This window comes from Anser cygnoides, chromosome 1 (assembly GCF_040182565.1).
Source record: "Anser cygnoides isolate HZ-2024a breed goose chromosome 1, Taihu_goose_T2T_genome, whole genome shotgun sequence".
Classification (NCBI taxonomy): Eukaryota; Metazoa; Chordata; class Aves; order Anseriformes; family Anatidae; genus Anser; species Anser cygnoides.
Window position 1 is genome coordinate 188,271,472 of NC_089873.1, and position 22,335 is coordinate 188,293,806.

General features: G+C 43.9%; 1 protein-coding gene across 5 annotated transcripts in view; it reads left to right on the top strand.

Moving 5' to 3' along the window:
- The window catches only part of STARD13 (StAR related lipid transfer domain containing 13), a 295,560-nt gene that overhangs the window by 153,750 nt on the left and 119,475 nt on the right, over nt 1-22,335 (top strand). Inside the window, exon 2 of one of the 5 annotated variants that reach the window (XM_048081203.2) lies at nt 17,977-18,241. The exons of 3 other annotated variants lie outside the window; for them this stretch is intronic. In XM_048081203.2, coding sequence (XP_047937160.2) covers nt 17,977-18,241 — 265 coding nt within the window. Of the gene's footprint in view, nt 1-8,572; nt 18,242-22,335 lie in introns of those variants that run through there. One more of the 5 variants, XM_013189388.3, reaches the window with a different exon arrangement.

A 22,335-nucleotide genomic window follows, 5' to 3' on the forward strand; every position in this document is an offset into this window, starting at 1 on the left:
TTGCTTCTTAATACCAGTCATGGCATACTAAATTACACGTCGTTTCAGTTATTTTCTACGTGTGCTCTATTTTTATTCATATGACCGTAATTCTAAAGGCCACTTTTCATATCCCCACTCAAGTGACTTTATTTACAGTAATAACTATGCTAGGCCGTTCATACAGAACATTTATATCCACAACAAACTGTGAGCTGCTAAGTGAGCACCGTAGCAATTCGCATCCATACAGCCTCGTGGATGGCTGGCCAGCAGGATCCTGAACACGAGAAGTTCCCGGACTCGGGATGGCGCAGCAGGCTGGACTCTCACCCTGCTGCCTTCCAGTCACATCCCCAGCACGATGGGATTTTCAGTTTCAGGAACCAGCAAAGAGTCACTTCTGAAGTGAGTTTTGTGTCATCGCTTTCTGTTTGAGTGAAAAAAAACCTGCAAGAACCATTCCTTATTTTAATGTTTTTAAAAGTAGTCACTTATAAGGGTTCTGAGAATTTGGATGACTTCATGGTTCAATTTGTGTAATCCTTGCCGGCAGTACCAGAATGGCCGTATTGCAGAGCAGTGCTTTGACGTACGTTTGTCTTTCCATGTTTTGTATCTCTCATTTATCTTGTGAGACAAACGTGCTGTCTTGCTCTTCCTATTTTCCTTTCACTTTTTCCTGTCATAGCACAGCCAATTCCTGCAATGTTATGTGTCGTGATTTCTTTAAAACGTTATCAGCTTGAGTCACAACTCATTGAGAAACCCGGCTTTCAAGTGAAAGTATATTTTACTTTCCATAAATGTGAAGTTTATTTAAATCTCAAGTTTGAAAAGGAAAGCTTGAAATTCTGAACTTCAAAAAAAGATGGAAAACAAAAAAAAAATCCTGATGTATTTTGTAAAATGTCAGAGTTTTAAGCCAGCCTTGTGATTTTTAGAGAGGTGGTACCTGCCTTCTGAGTCTTAAAAATCAGTTTGGGGAATATTATTTTCACTTATTTTCAATTTGGCTGATGGTTTCTTTTGATTATTGCAGACTTAAAAGTAAGGCAGTGTAAGAGGCTTCTTGACTGGCATCAAGCATCCACAAGAGCACTGCGTTTCATTGGCTCCTCGGCATGTCCTGTTTACAGCTCAAAATGAAAATATTTTGACAATCACACCATCCTGGTGCAGCATATACTGCAAATAAGCAAAGATTAGATACATACAGAAATGAGCACAGTAAGTAACTGCACTTGGTACAAAGAGGGATCAAGAACATTTGCAATTAAGTGTAATTGGTTCCAAAAAAACCCAAACTCCAAAAAATAATTGAATTAATTTAGGTAATAATTTAAAATACTGCTAAATACTCTGCCAGTTGTTCCAGTAGAGGGCAGTAATTTACATACAGTGATTTCCAGCAGTATGGGTGCACAATATGCCTGGAAGAACACCAGACACAATAACCGGTTTTATTAAGGCAAGGCAATATTCAAGGCTTACTGAATGCCTCAAGTACAGTGTGCCATCCTGGAGTTTTACTTTCTGTGCTTTTGCATCAGGACTTAATCACGTTTAATTACACCAGGATTTATGCAAGTCATACTCAGCTCACTTCAGTAAATCACCTCCACATGCCCCAGTGCTCTGTGCAGAGGTATGCAGCACATGCCCTCAATTTAATGCTACAAAACGCCAGGACTCAGGGACTGTGACACAGTTCTTGCATTGTTTTGGGCACTTGATAGAAGAAATCTTGCCAAAAAGCATGTGTTAGGATCCCAGGGTAAACACTTGAGGTCAGAAACTATGGATGCAGCCCCTCTTACCTGCAGGGTGTTCATCTACAGCAGTGTGGACAAAGCAACTCTGCATCTTTTAGCCTGGGGTCCTGAGATTACTTACAGACTGAATGTGTTTAGCAATGTCAAAATAGCCCCAAACTCATCAGAGTTTAAAAACAAACAAACAAACAAAAAAAAACTAACAAAAAAAACAAGATGCTTCCAGCTAGAGCATCATCCAAACCTAAAACATACTCTGCTGTTCAAAGTTATCAGAGAGAATTTTATTTCAACATATAATTTAATCAAGATACCGACTCTCCCCTGTTGTTGTTGAACTGTAAGTACGTAGGAGTTATGTCCAGAGATCATTTTTACAGCTTCAGCAGCATGCTGTAATACAGTCGAAGAGGAGGCACTGAAACTTGAAATTTTTGCATTTTTAAGCTGCAACAATTTGATTCCTAACCTATTTCAAAGCAAGTACCATTTAAAATTCCTGCTTAGCTGAGAATTGTTTAAACTGTAAGTATTTCTCTAGCATTAATGCTCATGCTGTGACTTGAAAGGTAGAATTCAAACTCTCTAATTGCCTTAATATATCTCTTTGAGTACCTTTAGTATCACATTAAAGCAGAAAACATGCTAAATTGGTGCAGAGAAAAACATTTTTCAAGGGCAGGATGCTCCTGAACTTCTGATATTTTGGCTGTCTGTACCTTAAGGCTTTAAGAATCAAAACATGGTGCTTTTCAGGGGTGAAGGTGCTGCTGGTTGGGACCTACATGACTGCAAGAGGAAGACAGGACTCAGAGGCGTCCTAAGATTTGCCTGTGAAAGTAAGCTTTGCTGAACATGCACAAAAAAAGAGATTTGTGAATCCTACTCACTTAGAAGACTGCTGAAATGTGTACGGTGTGTCACCTACCTTAGTAAATACTTAAATAATTTGGCCCTGAAGATAAATTCACTGATTGAGAAACAGCTTTCTGAATTCCATCAACACTTTGCTAATTTTACTTGTTGAAGATCTGAGCTAATGCAGGGATAATCAGTGTCTTCTGTTGGTAGAGCTAAATGAATTGCATTGGTTGCCCCTCGGGAAGGCTGGTTTTGGGGCTGGAGGGACTCATGTCCCAGGCTGTGATGAGACAGAAGGCACTGCCCTTTCACAGGTCATTTAGTACAGTAGCATTTTAAAGGAAACAAAAACCGGAGTATTGGTTTTATTACAGAAAGAATTTGATAGGAAAATACCTTCAGCACGGGAACATAGTTCAAACATCCCTTGTATATGTTTAAATCTGAGCTAACATCAGCTTAAAATGTCTTTGCTTGGTCTTCTTTCACAGCAGTCTTAGAAGAAATTCAGGGTAACTGCCAGCTCCGAGAAGGGGACAGCTTGAGGGAGTGTTGAAAGAGAGAGAGGTCAGAACAGTACTGTGGCAGGTGATGCCTCTCCGTCAGAATGCTGAAGAATTATACTTAGTGCTGGAAAAGAAGAGATCCTTAAGATTTGGGAATCACCTGCAGTTGGTTCATTGCGTGGAGTTCCCAAAAGTGTTTTGCATACATATTTAAAGTCTGGAGAAGTGGGACCTGAACATCTATCCCAACACACCGCTTTTAGGTTATTTTCAATGTGAGTCTCATTCCTCTGGTAAAGACACCTCCTCCCCGCACCACCCCCACCCATCCTGCTCTGAATGACATGCTATGTAATAGCTTATCCCGAATAATGCTGTAGTAAATTACTTGAGACTGTGAGTCCTTTATGTGTCATTTTACTGCTGAAAGAAGATGTGATTGGCATCTCATGGTTTTACTCATTTTAAGAGGTCTCTTTAACATAAGGACAGATTTTATCTAAATAAATCAATTTTACAGGGAGATTTCAGCCACTGGATTTGTAGTAAGAAAGAACTTTTTATTTATGACATTGGAGAGACCACAGCTGGGAATGCACCCTTTAATAGACTCAGACAGATGGATTCTGACAAGTCTGTGAACTATTCACGCTCTCTTCTAGCAAATATTTTGCAGCAATCCCGACTTGCAAATGCTACTTCAGAAACAAATATGGGACTATCTGTGTCAAAGTGCGAAACAAAAGAGTGACAAGTGACTTTAAAATACTGTGGATCGAATACCTACGTGATATTCTTATGAAATTTAGGAAGGAGTGCTTTTAATGGACAGTAGTTATGCCTCGATGGTAAATGAAAGTACTAGAAGGTTTGTATTTTTGTAGATGTAATGAAGTTAGGATTTTCAGCAAAGGCTGGCACTGCTTTTTTGGCGAAACAAAAATATTTTCCGTTTGTAGAATATTTGTCCATTTGTGTTTTCACTGTCTGAAATAGAGTAAATGCACATCTTCAGAATAGCTCTCGCAATAAAGCAGCAGAAATAGAAGAAAATGATACAATATGAGCGAGTACTAAAGGGGGTGGTAGTTACAAGAAAACTGAAGGGAGGAGTATTGCTCTGCAGTGGTGTTGCTAGTCACTCAGATCACGTACCTTCGAGTAGAACCAGTGCATGGCATGCATTATTCCTCTTCATTTTTTAAACTTTAATTTGTAGTTTTAAAATCTTACTGAACACCGCTGTATTTCTCACATCGTAGGAAGGTAAAAATGACAACTGATTCTTCTTTTCTACATAATTTATTACTTCATTCACCTTTACCATATCTTCTATTACTTTTCTAAATTGAGATTTTCAAAGCCTCGTAATAGCCTTGAGCCCATCAGCTGTCTTTGAACAGACTGGGAAACTGCATAGCCAAACAGACACAGTCAGCTTTCAAAATGTCAGTAATCTTCATTAACATACATAATTGAACATATGTAGCCTGAACCTCTGGACCTGCCACACGGTGAGGTGCCTGGGGCTTTGCCCAGCATCCTTCCTGGGAAGAACTCTTACAGCTTCCTTATCAGTTAAAGAGCTGAACCTTTTTTATTTTATTTATTTAGTTATTTTGGCCAATTACACTAATGAAAATATACAGCAAGTTCTCCAAAACCTGCAGAAACACTCTGGAGTCTGTGGTAAGGATGGCTTCTGTCATCCTGGCTTGATTCATTCCATCACTGATGAAAATTAAGAAGCGTTAGTTCCTAGAAAGCCAGAAGCATAGAGTTTTGCGTCAGCGTGGCAAGTATGTATTTTGGTAATTACATTTGCTCCCTCTATATGTCCCTAAAAATTCCAAATGCTTTTATTTTGGAATGAATTTGATTCTGATAATTTGATTATGGCCTTCATTCAGCAGAGCAGTTACCTGCTATATAAACTTAACTACAGAGTTAAGTGTGCGTTTATCTGGACTCATCCGTTTTGTTACACTTAACCTCTAAACCAACAGCATATTCTCTTTAAAAACAGTGTTTTTAGTTCAGTGTGGTAGGATGCGTTCACCAGAAACTGGAAGGTACCAGAACATCCGTATTTCTGATGTATCATAAAGTAGAGGCTACTGTAGCAAATCTGATTCAAATGGAGATCAAATAAATTGCAGAATCTAGGTTGGAAAAGACACCACCAAATAAATTTGACTCTGAAACATCTGCTTTGTTTTATACAAAACCATAAAATACGTAATTACAAAACTGCCAGGGCTGTTTCTTTTGAAGGCATCCTAAACAACAAGGACATCACGACAAGTGTTTATCAGGCCAAGGCAGATAGATTAATTGTGGCATGGCAGCCTTTTAAAGAAGCAGTTTCATAGGGATTATAAAACAGCTGGGACGAATTGTAGGTGGGAACACCAGGATCCGCAGAGCTGTTGTAAATCTCTGCATTCTAGGTCATGGCAGAGCTACAGCGCGGAGCACTCGCTCCTTCACCCCTTGTTGCTTTCTCTTAAGGCTCATGGCTTTTAGAGGGCTGCAGTGATTATCTCCTCTTTATGGAAAGGATCAGTTGGTGCAAATGCTGGGGATCCTGAAACCGGGAAGACGGTTTATTGCTGTGACAGATCAGGCAACATATGGAAGGAAACAAGACTTTCTCCAGAGACAGATTAAGTTTTTGCCAAGGCATTTTATTGAAATTTTGGAAAATAAACAGGTCATTAATTGGGTCCAGATTTAGCTACTGCAAATAGTGCAAAGATGTTGCAAACCAGATGCTTTCCCCTATTTGTTTTAACAGCCCTTTCTATTTGTGGATGCTCTTATTTAATGACTTGTTTCTCTAATAGAGGGCATTGTTTTACACCGGACGTCTCGTCTCTCAATTATTTTTGCCAGTAGATGCCTGAGTAAAATATGTGTGTCCACAGTGTTTCAGGGGGAAAAAACAGTCAGCAGTAAGCCAGTAAGTAGGAAATAATTAGGAGGAAGCTGTGGAATACAGTGGTTTTTATAAAGTCAACATATTTTTTTCCTGGATTCCTCAGCATGTAGTAGTTTTGAGCTTTTGTCTGTGCAGACCGTGCTAGTGCAGTGGTGGAAACAAAGACGCCCATCCCTTGGACAGCATCCTGAGACTTGGCTTGCCAACGACGGTGTGACTGCAGCCCACATCAGCATCTCACGGGCTTTTCTGAAGCATGTGGCACAGGCACTGACGTACCTGTCAGCCCTGGTGCAGCGCAGTTTCCTAGCCGGATCTCCGGATCAAGGCTGGATCCCCAAACGGGAAAGCGGCAGCCACATCAGCTGAGCCGTACGGACTGGCAGACGTACTCTGAGAGAAGCAGTCGTGCTTCCTTTTCCACTTCGGTTTCATTTTGTCCCCGGCGTAGAGGCATTGCATTGTGCTCAATCCACACAGCATGATTCATGTTATAAATAACAGAGGGTGAGATAGGTGACTGCCCTGGCTTGAAAGCAGCGAGTGTGGTGGGGATGCCTTCTGAAAGCACTGAGCTGGTCACACTGGGGGTCCTCTACAGTCCAGACAGAAGTAGACAGAAGACCTTTACTGGGTCCTTTACAGTCAAGACAGAGGTAGGGACCTCCCAGAGCAAGTCCTGTCATCCTGAAATGGGTGTCGGAGACAAGTGGGGTGAATTGCCCTCCGGGGGTGCTTGTTTCCCTCTACAGTCCCAGCCGAGTGACAGCACCAAAGACGCCTCCGCGGGAGTGAAAAGCCATCTCTTCACCTGCCACCTGAGGGCATTTGATATGGAAATTGGTGAGACGCTGGCATCGCAGAAGTTTAATTTTAGAGATTGTTGCACGCAGCATCTCTGGCTTCGTTTGGAGATACCTGCTCGAGTAAGCGAGGCAGCAGATCAGGTTGACAAGGCGCTTGGGACTTCGGTGGCACTTGAAGTTAGTAATGAGAGCTGCATGATTTTATTTTTATTTGTGACTGGTTTATCTAAGCAACAAGAGCAACAGCTATATGGAATTTTAGATTTCCTACTGCATGTTTTAAAGTGCATTTTGAAGCCCACTTTTCAAACTATTGTTTAGTTATCCGATGTGTGAATGTTTGTTGCACTTTGTACGGTGTACTCACAGCAGAAGTCTGTCAGCCTGAGGTAGGTGCCCTGTTCTTCACAGTAGGTGCTAGTAGGTACTTAGGAAAGGGTAGAAGGCCATGGCAAGTTTATGGTATGAGCTCCTAGCTTGCAGGGTTCAGTAAATAGTTCTTTGCTGCTGTTGTTAACGAGGCTGCCAATTAGGAACAAAGTAAGAGGGAGGTTTACAACGTGACTGTGCACTTCCTAGCCGAGCTACACCTAAGCTGGTGAGACACAGAGTCTGTTTCCCGTTTGTAATCTTTTGGAAACGTGTAATCCTTCACATCACAATTACTACTTTAAAAAGTTATTTTCAAGTCATTCACAGGTGCCTCCCTGTCACGTGGACTTTCACTGGTCTGAGCAAAGGAGGAGCAAAGTTTATTTTAAAAGCAATATGGGTTTATTAGTGGTTTGGAAGCAAAACGTCCAGAATCCTATTCGGTTTTAATTTATGGTACAACCTATTAACACAGGTAACATATTATGAAACAGTGAGTGTATTATTTGTCATAAGTTCCATGGGACATAAGAGGGGAAAAATAAAGACAGAAGTACCTGAATCGCTGGTTCATTCTTTTGCAATCTGAGTGTACCGTACATAGAAAGAACATGAAAGCCAATTCTCTTCTACACCAGTACAAGTCCTGACCAACTACGGGGTGATTGGTGGTTTTTGGTTTGGTGTAAAAGACCTCCGCAGCAGGATGGTCCTTCAGGTTCCAATTTTAGCTTAATTTCATGTCCTTGTAGCATTTACCTGTCAAGAGAGAAAAAAAAAATCAGCAAACATAAACAGGACCAACCTTTTTCAGAGGTCAGGTGCAACTTCAGTTCTGCAATTTTTAGTTGCCCAATTTGAGATACTTCAAAGAGGTCTTATGCTCTGACGCCCAGAAAGTCAGAGCTTTGCGAGTGTCATGGAAAATCGACCCAAGATGAGTAGTTCCTTTTGAAGGTTTTGGCCAAGGAATTTTTCCAGTAAAACTACATTCCATAAACATGGAGCAACACCTTAAGTAGACAACAACAAATGAGGAACACTGCGGGTTTGATTTGAAAGAGGGCTGTATATTCAGAAAGTGGGTCGGGGAGGAAGCCTGGTAGAGAGTGACTTGAGAGGGTGCCAGCACAAACAGAGGGTAGACGGCAATATTTTCATCACACTGGAATCGAGATAGTAAAAGAGAAATTTGCTGCTGGGATGGAGCTTATCAACCAGCTCTCTTGGTCTACGTATTTTGAACAGAGAGGAAATCAACAGAAGAGAAGAAGTCTTGGTAAGTGGCTGCTGGAGGAGGGGGGAGGACGTGCAGGTAGGTGTAGGGTTAGAGAGGGGAGAAGTGGAAAAAGAAAATACGCTGCAGGGCAGTACAGCTGACACGGGACAGTGCGGGGGGAGAGTAATTCATGCAATTTGCATTGCTGCGGCATGTTGGGCTCTGGGCTCTCTCCGGTCCTTCCTACTCACTGAAGGCGTTTTCCAGAGGCAGGCTGTGGGGAAGGAGAGAAGCAGGCTACGTGCTCTTTCTCAGGAGAAGCAGCGTGGTGGCTGGCAGGGGAGCCATGTGAAGCCCTTTCCTCTGCATGGCTCCAGCTATTTGGCAGGCTTCCACTCCGTTAAAAAAAAACCACCTGCAGCTTGTTGGCCAGGATGACTTTATCCAGCTAGATAAATGAGCTCTACACTGTCCATATAGTGCATTGCAAACTCTGAGTGGGGAAAAAAAAAAAAAGAAATACAGGTTCAAGAAATGGAAAATTTGAGTTGTGCACAGCATAGTTGGCTGCAGGGAGGCAGAAAATCCTGATGAGTTGACTTGCCCAATTCATGAATATCTGTTTACACTTTAAACCGTTCCACTGTTGATTTATGGTGGAAAGTCTGCCAGGGCTTATTTTTTCTTTTATAGCAAAAAAATACTTACAACTTTATGATACTCCTAAACCTCCTGATATTAAAAAATAATTATTATTTGGGATTAAAAGCCAAGGGGAGCATGATTTCTGTTTCAAACATACAGGGAAACTAATATACTCAAGAGAGCAATTGATGCAGATTATGCTAATTTCTAGCTCTGGGTGAGGGATAAGCGATACGTGCATGCCCCATATTTTCCCCAGCTCCTATATTTGTGAAGATGCCATTTAGGCACCGGGATGGCAAAAATTCTGCAGCCAGCTAAACGTTTGAGTGTGTCGTTCGCAGTTGCAGTGTCGTGGTGGGGGACTAGTGACCAAATTCACTGCTTGCCCATATTATGCTCTGTGCAGGACCTTTCTTTGGTTCTGGGATGCTTAAATGGGTAATCAGGGGCAGGGAGGAGAACATCATGCACACCCTGGTCTTTGGGGCACGTGGCACATGGGCAGACCTCAGCTCTCTGCTGGATTCAGTGCCCTCACTCGCCCTTGTAGCAGCGGCACGGGACTGCCACGCATCTGGCCAGGCATGGTGGCTGCCACGAGGCTGAAGTCAGCTTGGTTCACTAGGGAAATGGGAGAGGTGGAGGCAGAAACAGTCCCTCTGTTCTGCTTCTGCAGAGCACCTCCGTGTGTGCCCGGCTGCCATCCAGCAGCAGAGCCAAGACCCGACATTTTGGTTGGTGCGTTTGCTTTGTAGAGCTGCCTGTGCAAACACATGGTCTGCATTACGCAGCGTTCATAATACCCAATAGCATGCATTTAATAATATATTGGGAAATCTTTGTTGTTCTGGAAGCTTAGGCAATAAGCATCTCGTCTGAAGGAACCCACTGCAGGTGTAGGGCCATTTTGAAGGGTATTTACTTTCTCCTTAGCTGATTCTAGTGCCACGAGAATTTCACCTGCCTCCAGCGAACTGATGTTCCTCATAAGGAAGATGAAAGTGCCTACAAACCTATAATATATATATGTATTATATATTATATATTATTATTATTATTACATATAGATACCAAAGCAAGGCAAAGATTACTGTTATCAGTTAGGAAATTGGTGCGGATGTGGGTTATAGGACTTCCCCAGAGTCTTACAGCAGGTCATTGCCCGATCAGTCTGCCTCATTGGACCTGAGAGTGAAGTCATGTAATGAATATTGATAGTTTTGAAGAGCCTGGAGATTTTCTGGACAAAATAAACCTTCATGCTCCCATGCACCAGTCCCATAAGTTTGAAGTCGGGTTGCCAGGTGCTCTTCTGTGTTCTGGTTTTGTGTTTTTCTTGTTTGTTCACTTGTTTTTTTGTCAAAATCTAACTTTAGCATTCTCCCTCTAGCACAGACAGATTAAAAAAAATCCTCTCTCAAAACCAAATCAAAATGTGAAGCTGTTCTCTTTTTTCACTACCGTGGTCCCAGACTCCTGTTGAAAAGAAAATAAATAGGGAAGGCCTCACACGAAGCCTGCGCGGGCACGAGCCTTCAGCTGAGATAGGAATGTTTGCCCGTGGTTCAGTGACACCAGCAGTAGGTCTGGGTAGGGATTTACAACGTATTTGGATAGCATAAGAAACTAAGTTTATCTAAACACTTTCTTACCTTATCACTGTGTTATCCAAACACTTTGTTAGTGAGACGGGGAGATTAGGATGTGTGTTAGCCCACCACTACTTAAATACATTTACACAGTTCCTGTGGGTTTAGGTTTAGGAACTTGTCTATAGATTTAACAGATGGAGTTGCACGAAGGGTATGGAAACTGCTAGCTCTTTCCCCTGATAATGCTCTTTAAAAGCTTTGGAAAAGAAGGCTTATCACCTGAAATGTCTTCCTCTCTTCTGACCTCTATTTTGAACTCTCTTTATTATCCACCCTATTTTTTTTAATTTACTGTTGAGAAACACCATCTTTAGGGACTTCACATCACGGGATGGGGGCTAGTCTTGGCTAGATCCGGACATAAGGTAGGCACATAAATAGTTCAGCTAAGGCCAGCGGAGCCTATATTCATACACTGGCGTGGTTTGACTGAGAAAAAAAAATAACGTGATGTTTAAAAGTGAACAGGAATGAGACCATAGTGCCGAAATTAGCAGCCAGACACTGGACAAAACAACCGAGCAATTACATGACCCGACCCACCGGCCAGGGGCTCCTGGTGCCTTCCAGCCCCCTGGGAGAGCAGAGGGAACGGGAGGGCCACGTCCCCTGAGACCTCCTCCGTGGTCAGCAGGCCCCGACTGCACGGCACGGGCAGATGTGGCAAGAGGGCACGGAGAGGTGGTGGCCGAGGAAGCCTGGCTATTCCTCAGGCTGCAGCCACAGACCACAGCAGTGGTAATTTCGATGCATTTACGAACTGGTTAGTGGTCAGTCACAGCTATTTTGGGAGGTCTGTAAGGGCAGGGTAAGCACGGGGTTATAGTGCGTGCGTTGTATGTCCCAGCCGTCTCCGTGTGGCTCAGGGGCCTCCTGAGCCACCAGGCCAGGTTTCACGCGTAACAGGCCCTGCTGGCGTTTTCTTTCAGGAATTTACCTGATCTTCTTTTGAACGCTTCCAACTTCTGGCAGCCGCAGCATCCTGTAGCAGTGACTTCCAGAGTTCAGCTATGCGTAATACGAAGGGATATTGAAGAGTAATTCTTCAGTTCTTCAACAGAAAGGAGCTCTGCTCATCTCAGACCTGCCCAAGATCAGTTCACTCAATGTTCCCTACTTCACTGTGAGGAAAGACCCCAGCAGTACCAGGGGGGGGGCAGACCTTTATAAATAGCATAATGGTGTTTGTTGTTTTTCTCTCACTTACTTTTTCTACAAATTTTTAAATCCTCTTTGCTTTTTTGGTTCCTGCTGAACACTTGTATTGGATTTTCATAAACCTGTCCAAGATCTATTTCCTCGGTGATAAGAGCTCTGTTAAATCCCATCGTTGTGCACCGTGCGTCATGTACCTATAGGGTGGTTTTTCCCCAGTACGTTTATCAACACTTAAAAGCTACAATTTTAATGCTTTCTCGATCAATATCATAAGAACCTTCAGTGTTTCCAGCCAATTTCTGTTTTCACTTCCCGGCTAATTCAGCATCATCTCTACATTTTGCATTTTGCCACCTCGCTACCCAGTCCCTTTAAGAAATAAATCCTGCATGGATGGTGGAGAACGTAGTTTCCCCTACTTGTCTCAGGGGGAGTCTGCTGGCTCCCTTGCACCACCGTGACAGTGGAATATTTATGGCCAGCTTTGTTTCCTGTCCTTATGCTACAAGTGGCCTTTTCCTTCTGTACCTGATGGCTGAGCTTGTTTATGACCTCTTGGTGGTGGGTCTTGGTGGAGCCTTTTTGCAAAATCCAAAGCTGACGTAACGACCACACGATCCCTTTACAATTTCAACAGATTTCGGGCATGACTTACTGCTACAAAACATGCTGATTTTTCCCAGTATCTTCCAGCTCTCCCACCACAGACTACAGAATTTAGTTCCTTTAATTCCCCTGTGAAGCCCTTTTGGAAAATCGTATTGCTACTTTCCACGTCTCTGTTGAGAGGTGATCCTAAGCCGTGGGCTAGACCTCAAAGGTGACCGGGCAGTCATTTTATAACCGACCCTTCAGTTTATTGACCTGACATTCCAGAGCTCCTCTAAGGGAGTACTGATGTGAGGAATTGCCTCAGCTTTCTTGCTGTGACCCTCATCTCCTCATCTTTTTACGTGTGTCCTTATTGCTGTAAATAGCTTTGGTGGTGGATGGGGCAGTTGCCACTCTTTTCTCCTTGGCATCCCTTGCCCCCACGAACACGTTCCTGTTGTGTGAAGCTTGCATATCATTTCTAATCCTTTGCTTGTATTGGAGCTGCCTTCGGTGGTTTGGCGAGGCCACGAATGCTTTTGTAATCAGGAGGTATGTTTTATAGTGGGACTATCCCCTAAACATGTGGGTCTTAAAATGCAAATGTGTAATCCTCTGGTGCTGGAACCGGGGCGCTAGAGCTTAGGAAGAGGATGTAATGTACTATTCAGAAGCCTCTTTTCCTGATTTGAAGTTTATCAAGGCTGTCTGTAAGCCTGCCTTTCATGCATAAGGAACAGGCTTGCTTAGTGTTCATTTTTTAAAACCCGCTATCAGGCAGTTCGCATAGCAGCTGCCTTGCCTCCAAAACACTTCGGTATCAGGCTTTCCAATTAAGCAGCTCTCTGTTGCAATGCTCTGCCATTATGAGCTCTTTCCATCTTTCCATCCTTCTTCCCAGCAATGTTGAAATCTGGCCTGAACTATTTTCCTTTTGCCCCAGTCCAGTTGCTGGCAGCCCCCGTGCGCTGCAGAGCCCTGGGAAGGCGTCCGGAGCACTGCCGAGACCTCTGGCTGCAGGCTGGAGTAATCCCAGCACGCAAACAAACGCCTGTATTCAAACATAAAACATTTTTTTAAAACATTCAGGCAGTGAAGTTCGGCTTTTAAATGTCCCGGTCACAGAGACAGGGTTCAAAACATGTGAGAGAAGAGAAACCCTCGTCATAAACCCAGCTCTGGGCTCCCCACGTATGACTTTTTTCTCTTCCCGGGTTTGAGAAAGGAGGAATTGCCTGGTGTTAATGCCTTAGCTGCTGTGCAGGCATCTGTAAGTGCCGGCATAGGGAAGAATTTGTGTCGGATATTTGAGTTTTAGCCAAAGCCCAGCAACTGAAATATTCTCCTACCTGAAGCATTGTAGAAGGGAATTCAGAAATCAACCAGTTAATAGCAAATACTTGATTTTTTTTTTCTCTGTGACATGAAAACCAGAGCGTGCGGCTTCCTATAACTGCGTGTCATTAATGGGAATAACACCTGTGCCACTGCAGGGCTGGGAAGCGGTGTTGTTCTCATAGCACTCGTGCTTTCAAATGAGGAGAAGCCTTCACACTGCCATTTAATTTTAGATGTGCTATAGCCAGATAAGTGTAACTAACAATAAAAGGGAAATGGGTCTCGGCAGCAAGATCAAGCGACTGATTACTGTGAGAACGGCAGGTTAAACCCAAGCCCGAGAAACTCCACGTGGTGTTGGACATCATGGACCTATCTTGCAGTTCGTTAGGAGAGGTGCACTATAACGAGCGAGTAAGTGGTCCTGTCGTATGGTTGTGGGTACAAGGGGGAAAGTGACGTTCATCTCCATGAACCTCACTCCAGAGTCACCTCATGTCCACGTGAGCAGTAATCTAAGGCCAGGTTGGAAACTGATACAGAAACCTGCACTGTCATTTTGCTCGGAAAAGCTGGGTGTAAGTCAGTTGTTCGTTACCAGATGTGATTTAGTGTTTATAGGGCAGGCTGCGCTCCGCTCCATCCTATAAAAGCACCCCGCTCCCAGTGGAAGCAGATCTCAAGGGCCGCCTGCAATACTTTGGTTTATACGAGTAGTCCTGGGGCAGGTTTTCCTGCAAATTGTTTCTACCCTTTTGCCATCACACCAAAGGCAATTTCAGTGAGAAAAAGAGAGAACCAAAAAAATCAATGAGCAGAAAGTCAAGTGTTGCAGTTCTGCCTATGAAAGCATACGCAGAAGAGTACACGTCCCCGAGCTGTGCCATTTCTACTTAAATACGGTGCAGATTTCCGTAATGCTGTGCTGTGTTCATAAGCCTTTAAGTAAAGCTTCCTGATCTTCCAGAACATCTCAGGATTCATCAAATTTGTGTTTATTCTGTTAGACATCTAGCAGTACCACGCAGCTATTATACCGTAGACCTAAAAGCAGACGTTCTGATTTAGCTAAGAACATTATTATTATTTTTTTTTCCTGAAGAAATCTCCATTCCCATGGATCAGCCGTGACACAGGAACTCGGGGATCAGTTTCCATCCCAGGGGCCTCGCTGTTGTGGCCGGCAGCAATTTCATGCGTGTGCTCCAGGTCCCCTCCAGCCTTGGTAGAGCGTGCAAGGTTGCTTTTATCTCTAAATGCTTTTCGGAGAGGTGCATCAGCATGAAGTTTGGTGTGCTCTGCTAAGTATTCCAGCAGCAGTCTGTAAACGGAAACTGAAATATTAATTGGCTCTCTTATATAACCCTTAAGAGCTTATGCTTCTGTAGTCCTTTTCATCCCAAAGATTGGTGGCCAGAGGTGTTTTCTCACGTGAAAGATGTACTTGTGCATTTTTGAAAATAAATACTGAGTGACAGGCCAGTCACCGAACAAGGAGACGGTCATTTTAAATGAAACGAGGACTGCTTCTTTCCTCCGCCGTGCGCAAACTGAAGCACGGGAGCTTTCAAATGGGCGCTGCGAGAGCAGCTAGCTCTTGTTGCTTCTTGTTTTATTTGACTACTATGCAAGTGCTGGACTGCAGCCAAAGAATTCAGCCCCAGAGGAGGCAGCGCGGTGCCTGCAGCAGCCCTGTAGCTCCGGCTTCGGGGTTTTGACCCCCGTGGGTGGGAAGGAGGGGAAATTCGTCACCCTGCTTCTAATTCTGCCCTTTGTGAGGGCTGAGAAGTGCTGCTCAGGGAGCCGGGAGGGCAGCTCGGAGGTGCCCCTTTACATGGGAGTGGGGCACTAGGGCTGGTGCATTGCTCCCTAATACACCATGTAGCCGGGCTTGCTGAGGGCTCAGCCCTTGCTGCACTTGTTCCCCAGTCAGTACTGTAGTCAGGCTCTTGCACTGGCTTTTTTTTTCCTTGGGTTTGCCTTTTGAAGCAGTGCATTTCTGTTAAACTGGTTGCGAGTCTCTAGGAGTACTGTAAGGAACAATGTGGAATCCCATTAGCTGAAAAAAAACCATGCATCTTCCAGGAGAAAAAAGAAATCCCTATGAAAATTTAAATAGTGCACTATGAAATGTTAATAATCGCTTTTTCCACTAGCAATAGCATTTTATAAGTAGAATTAGATCAGAGGGCTGTAGATGAATCAAGTAAGAATTTCCCTGCATAGTGGCAAAGTCTCTTTGGATAAACACTGTGCATATCATTGACATTCAGGAGTCCCTGGGATATTTACTCTTCAAAAGACAGCAGAGGAGTGGCTGACAGGCTGACTTTCCCCGGGGTGCAGCGAGCTGGGTGGGAATGGTGAGCACCCTTCCCCTCGTCCCCCAGGCTCCCTCTGCTTGTCCCCGAGCAGCTCTCCTTCCTCTCTGCCCTGCACACGGCAGCGGGGACGAGATGGGCGATTCCCACTGCCAGCACGTGTCCTGTTTGGGATGCAGATGTACATCCCGATGTACAAGATGTTGTCTTGAGTTTGAAGTCATTCCCCCTGACTGCACAGCCACATCTGGAGCAGAAGACAGCAGATACAGGACTGGCAGGTGGCTGTGGATGGTAATAACAGGTCCTGGAGGCTTTCTGTCTAGGGCATTCATTTAAAATGTCTAGCACCCGCAATTATGTTTCCCCATTTTGCTGCACGGCAAAAGCCCCGTGTCAGGTAGGAACAAAATCCACAACGCGCAATGAGAGCAGATTGCATTGCAGCAAAACCCTGCCCTAAGGTTTTTTTTTGCACAGAGCAACGTTTTAATGAATAATTGGGAATGAAACAACTGTCCTCCCCGCTTCCCAGTAGGGTGGGGGTGATGTTTGCCCTGGCAAGGTGCAGAGGGTGGCTCACGGGTTGCTCCAGCAGCTGCTGAGAACCGCCTGACTGCCTGCGGGCACGTCCCGGCCGTGCCACCCCAGGGCCCTGCCCTGTCTGGGCTGTACGAAGAAGGGATGCCGTGACTCCTTGTGGCCCTCACAGCAAGGCGTGGACAGTGTCATCGCGGGTAGATCTGTGAAGTCCATCCCCAGGGCTGCGAAATGGCTTCCCATATGCCGGCGGTGCTCATTTCAGACACCGTCTCCATCACACGGCACCCTGGCAAGATCCCTGCCCCGTTACAAATCAGCTCAGGGTAGGTGTGTACTGAGCCAAGACGCTGGTATTTTGAAATGTAATGGAAAATTAATCAACAGGCATACTAGTAGGGCATTTTCAGTGTTACTGTGTATATTTTTACGCAGATTGGCTCCCTGTATGTTGATAAAAATTGCAATGCTCTGCTTATATTTGATTAACTGAAGAAATGTCAGGTTTTGCAAACTCGGTGGTTGATATGTAAGACTGAATAAAAAACAGATGCCCCTCTGTCTGTTCAAAAACAAAAGATATTACATGGAGGAACCAGAAGAAGCGAGCCTCTCTCACTCTTTTTCCCTTCTTCCCCACTGTAGCTGGTTCTCAGTAACACTGATATTGCAAATTTTGGGTTTGTTTACTGACACTGAGTGCCTGCTGCTAAGGGTTTCCTGTTGTTTTGGTGAGTTTTGTTGGGTTTTTTTTGTTTTTTTTTTTTTTTTTTCATCGGAAGGGCTTCATTTGTTCCAGTGCTCGTTGTACTGTGTGGTTTTGGGGACTCAGACAGCCCAGCCCTAAACTGACTTTCCCTTGGCAAACACTGGTATGATTTTTAGAAAAGGAGCGAGGGCATCATCTCAGGAGATGACTCGACAGCTGCGTGGCGTGGAGGAGGAAAAGGTTTTCCCCAGCCCTGCACAACAAGGAGCTTTGCAGGCTAAAATAGGTATTCCCAGATGCCTGGAGTCTTTTCTTAATTTGTTTTCCGAAGCTGCCCCGTGCAGCTCTCCCATGCTTCGTAAGAGTAGAAGAACGTCGTAGCCTGCGGGACGGCGCGGGGCTGCGAGCGCTGGACTGACTTTCTGTCCCTCTCCAGCACGCCGCACTTCCACGGGCTGCTCTCGGAGCGATTGGCCCTTGCAGATCATGTGGGAGAAGCAGGAATCCTGAGTTGTAGCTTTTGGCACTCCTTTTTCTTTTAAAGCGCTTGCTCTTTTCAGCTCCCTAGGGCTTGTTGCCTCCCTCCTTTCATTACCCTGATTATAATCTGGAGTAGCCACACGGGAGACCGAAGGAGGGATTTTAAAGGAGCGGAGATGTTTAAGCAGGTGCCCAGGACATCAGGCACGGGCTGTTACTATCTCAACTCGGTGTCACCTGAGGGCCAGGAGATGTACTTGCGATTTGACCAGACGGCGAGGCGCCCTCCCTACAGGACGAGCAGGATTCTCGCACGTCACCAGCTCCTGACGAAGATTCAGCAAGGTGAGTGTCTGGCAGGAGCCCTCCCTAGCCGGCTGCCGTGGCAGGTCCCCGCTTTCGTAATCGAAGATGTTTTCATCCCTCAAATCCCAGCCCCTTTTCCTCCCTGTTCTGAACTAATCCGGCTCGGGTCGGAGTTTGGAACACTCATTCATAACTCACTCTTTCTGCACACTGCACCTATGCACATAGGCAGGGAGAACCGAGAGACAAATGCTAGTGCCTGTTTAGCTATTTAACTATATAATCTTTTAATCATAAACTACGCAGGAGTTTTAGTGCTGAAGTTCGTCTTTTCCGACCGGCACAGCAGTTGCTGGCACCGGTACCTCTGCTCCGAGCGCTGCAGGTGAAAGCTGTCTGTAATGCACAGAGAACAAATAGGTGGTCAGCCAGGTAGAAACAAAGCACGAGCCCAGGGCGGCTGGAAGCAGGCAGCTGGGCTAACCCTCTCTGGAAACAAGCATGTGTAGCTGTCAGAGTGTTAGGAAACTTGTCACATGTCCCTAAGAATAATGGCTGACTTGGCTTTTTCTGATTGCCTATGCATTTGTCTAGGCAGTCACTGCAGACGTATTGATTTTCTCGGAGTGTCTACAGTGCTGAAGCTAAATGCAGATTGGCCTCAAGACAAATCCTTTGGCCTGTACATGCAATTGAAATTATCTTCAGAATGTTTAAAGCAAGTATAAAAAATAAAAGCCAACTGAGCTAGTTTTTTTCCAGATTAAAAAACAAATCAGTGCATAGTAGCATCCTGTTTGAAGAATGCCAGTTTCCCAGATAGAAGTGGTCCAGCATACAGAAAAGAACATGCCACCTATGTGCCATCAAAAAAATAAAATCCTGAAGATAATTTCTCAGTCACTTTCTTGTCAGTTTACCAAAAGGTCTTTGATTCTGGTAACTAGGGACAGTCACAGAGTTAACATCATTCACTGTCTGTACCTAGAAAATATTAAATAAATTGGTGTGGGCTTCTGAACAGCAGCAGTTGAGCAGAGTGGCTATTCCTGTGTGTTGCTTTCAAGTAATATTCTGTGTATCTGTGGCTGTCAAACTCTCACAGAAGTACAGGGACGTAGTGATGAAACCTTTATTGTGTTTATAAAGAAAACAATACTTAACTTCTTTGGCCAGCTTTTAGAAAAGATGAAGGAGATAGTTTCTGTGGCAATTAGGAAAACGCAGTTGTTTGCAGCGCGATCTCAGGAACTGGTCCTGTGTGAAGGATACTGGTCCTCACTGCAGCTCTGATTTCAGGAAGGATATTATGTCATGCTGTGTACCCAGTGTACAGCTGGGGCTGAATGGAAAGGAAGGGTAATTCATTTCTCCTCAGATTTATTTGGAAGTTTTTTAGGCACGGTGTTCACGGAGCCAACTTCATTTTCGAGCAGCAGCTACTGATGAAATTGTTCGACGCGCCTCCTTTGCCTGTCGTGTGCTGCACAGCTTTCCCTCCTGGACCTTGTACGTCGCGGGCTGCCCAGCAGTTGTTCCACCATGCAGATCTTCCCAGAAGCTGTGACCGATGTGAAAGGCTGCAGCTGAGATGGCAGTTAAAGCATGACATACACATACTCTGAAAATCAGGTCATTTAAAGCAGTTTTGGTTACATCACGCCATGGCAGAGATACTGGAATCCTGCAGTTAGCATTGGAAATGAAGGCAATAAATACTGCCATGGCTTGAGAGGCTGGGACAGATAGGAATTTCTGCGTTGCAACTTTTCTGTCTGCAGTTTGTTTTACGGGTCCTCGGTATGTGGTGAGCCTGCTGCTCTGCCACAGCTTTCCATTACGTCCTGTACCAGGCTGTAGGCAATAATACTTGGATAGTGCCTTGATGATATGATATATGTTGCAGTTCAGCATGTACCAACATGACACAAAAGAAATTTACGTATTTTGGCTTGCTAAGAATACACTTCTTTTATTGATAGAAAGCTGGTGACAGAGTCCACTGTTGGTTATGTGTCAGTTCATTAGCAATAATGATACTGAATGTGCAAGTAGGTGCTGATGTGCGTGTTATGTGCCCATATGTAGGAACATACAGGCCTAGTAGAAAATCATAGGTGAGATATACATTTTTTCTGAAGTGCCCCAAGTAATGAATAACAAATTTAAAATAAATACCTGTGTTAGCAATACAAAAAAAATAAATAAATAAAACAAACCTAAGTCTAGCTAGTATAACTCAACCCAAAACTTCCCGTTTACACTCCGGATGAAATCCTAGATCCGCCCAAGGCACTGACACGACCTTCATGAGGCTTCCCTGGGCCAGCAGGTCAACCCTATGTGGCTGCCGCCAGGCCAGGCCAGGCCAGGTGGGATTCATGTCGCATGCAGTGATGCAGTCATTCATAAGTAAATGGAAGTGCTGTGATGTAGGCAGAGAGAGGACTTCAACATGGACTGAGGTATCAGCCTGTCCCTTCGGAGACCAGTGAGTTTTGAGTGAGTTGGTAATGGAGTGCCACAGAGCAACTTACCAAGAATATATTGAAAACTAAATCAGGAGATGCAAAATGAAAAGCAAACCCAGCTTTGAGTGTCCCCATTCAGTAAAGTGTGTGTAAATCATTCTTCAGGCTCCCTGCTTTCATATATCACTGGTCCACACACTTTTAAGGCAAGAAGAAGCCATGAAGAGAATGTATTTGAACCCCTTGTTCTAGCGTTAGCACCTCCCCAGTCTGGTCACTGCTTGAACTAGAGCATATGTTTAGAAAAACATCCAGTCTTCATTTTAACATCACTGGAATGATGAGTCTTGCATGGTTAATAGCTTTGCTGGAAGGAAAGCTGCCACATGTTTAAGTGCTAAGCTGCCTTGGGGCTTGTTTGAATACCTGCTCTCTGCTTCTTGTGCAGATATTTTTCGGTTACTAGATTTCAAACCGGAGGCAGCCACAATAGTAAACACTGAAGTTCTTACAACAGGGATAATTTTCCTTAGTGAAAGGAGTGATTTACTAAGCAATATATAGAGCACTCACAGTTTCCATCCCGGGATCCGAACCTGCTTCACTAATGCAGAGTAATACCAAGTGTTGCATGCACTTCTAGCTTTTCTGTCAGAAGTGGCATATACTATCCTAAACGATGCTGAATTACTCCATCATATCATGCAATATAGCTTTTCTTCCTCCTTTAAAAACACTTGTGCCGAAGAAGCTTTCCTTTGTATTTTCCTTTGGTGTTAGTTAAAAATAAACAAAATGAATCATGATAGGAATTATGTTATTTAATCATTTCTAAAAAGAAAACCACCATAAGGGAAATGAAATGAACTAGACTGTTATTTTAATCAGATCATACTTTGAAAGTCCTAAATATTTGGTTTGTGTTCACACCGACTCCTTGAGGCAGAATTATGTGGTGGCCTGTGAATGTAAGCAGCAATTATCTGTCTTATATTAAATAGGTATTTTCAAAATGTGATCTTTTGATGATTCCCTTTCCCCCCCTAAGCCCGTTAGTTTCCATGCTGAAGGGGACACATGCCTCAGCATAAAGGAACAGGGTGTAGCACGTTTGGTCTGAGGTATTTATTCAAACAGTGTAGGCAGTAACTGTATGAGAATTCATTAATGATTACTCATGTGCTCTTTAAATAAATAAGGTGGTGACTTTCAAGAATTTATATTACGTGAGTCACAAAGTTGTTATTTCTTTCAGAGTACATGGCTAAATACAGGATAGAACAGAAAAATATAAAAAGTACTTGTAGGTGAAAAGCAATGAAGAATTAGGGCCATACTCTGAAAATTTTAAATTGAAAGCAGTGGTTGTGCAGCCCAAGTAGAGCATAAGTCAAGGTGAATGGAGCCACATTCTTCCCCAGCACAGCTAGGCATCGCTGTTAAAGAAAGGTCCACGTTTATCTACAGAAAAATTCGATTTTTAGACTGCACTTTCAGTAAGAAAATAATATGAAGAAAAAATGAGATGAATTCCTGTTCTTAGTGAGTAAATTCCTGACCACAGTGAGTAATGCTCTGTGATTTGCCTCAGTTCATGTCCACGGGCAAGAGCTGTTTAAGAGGATCTTTTGATGGAACAATCTCAAAGCGTGTTACAACTTT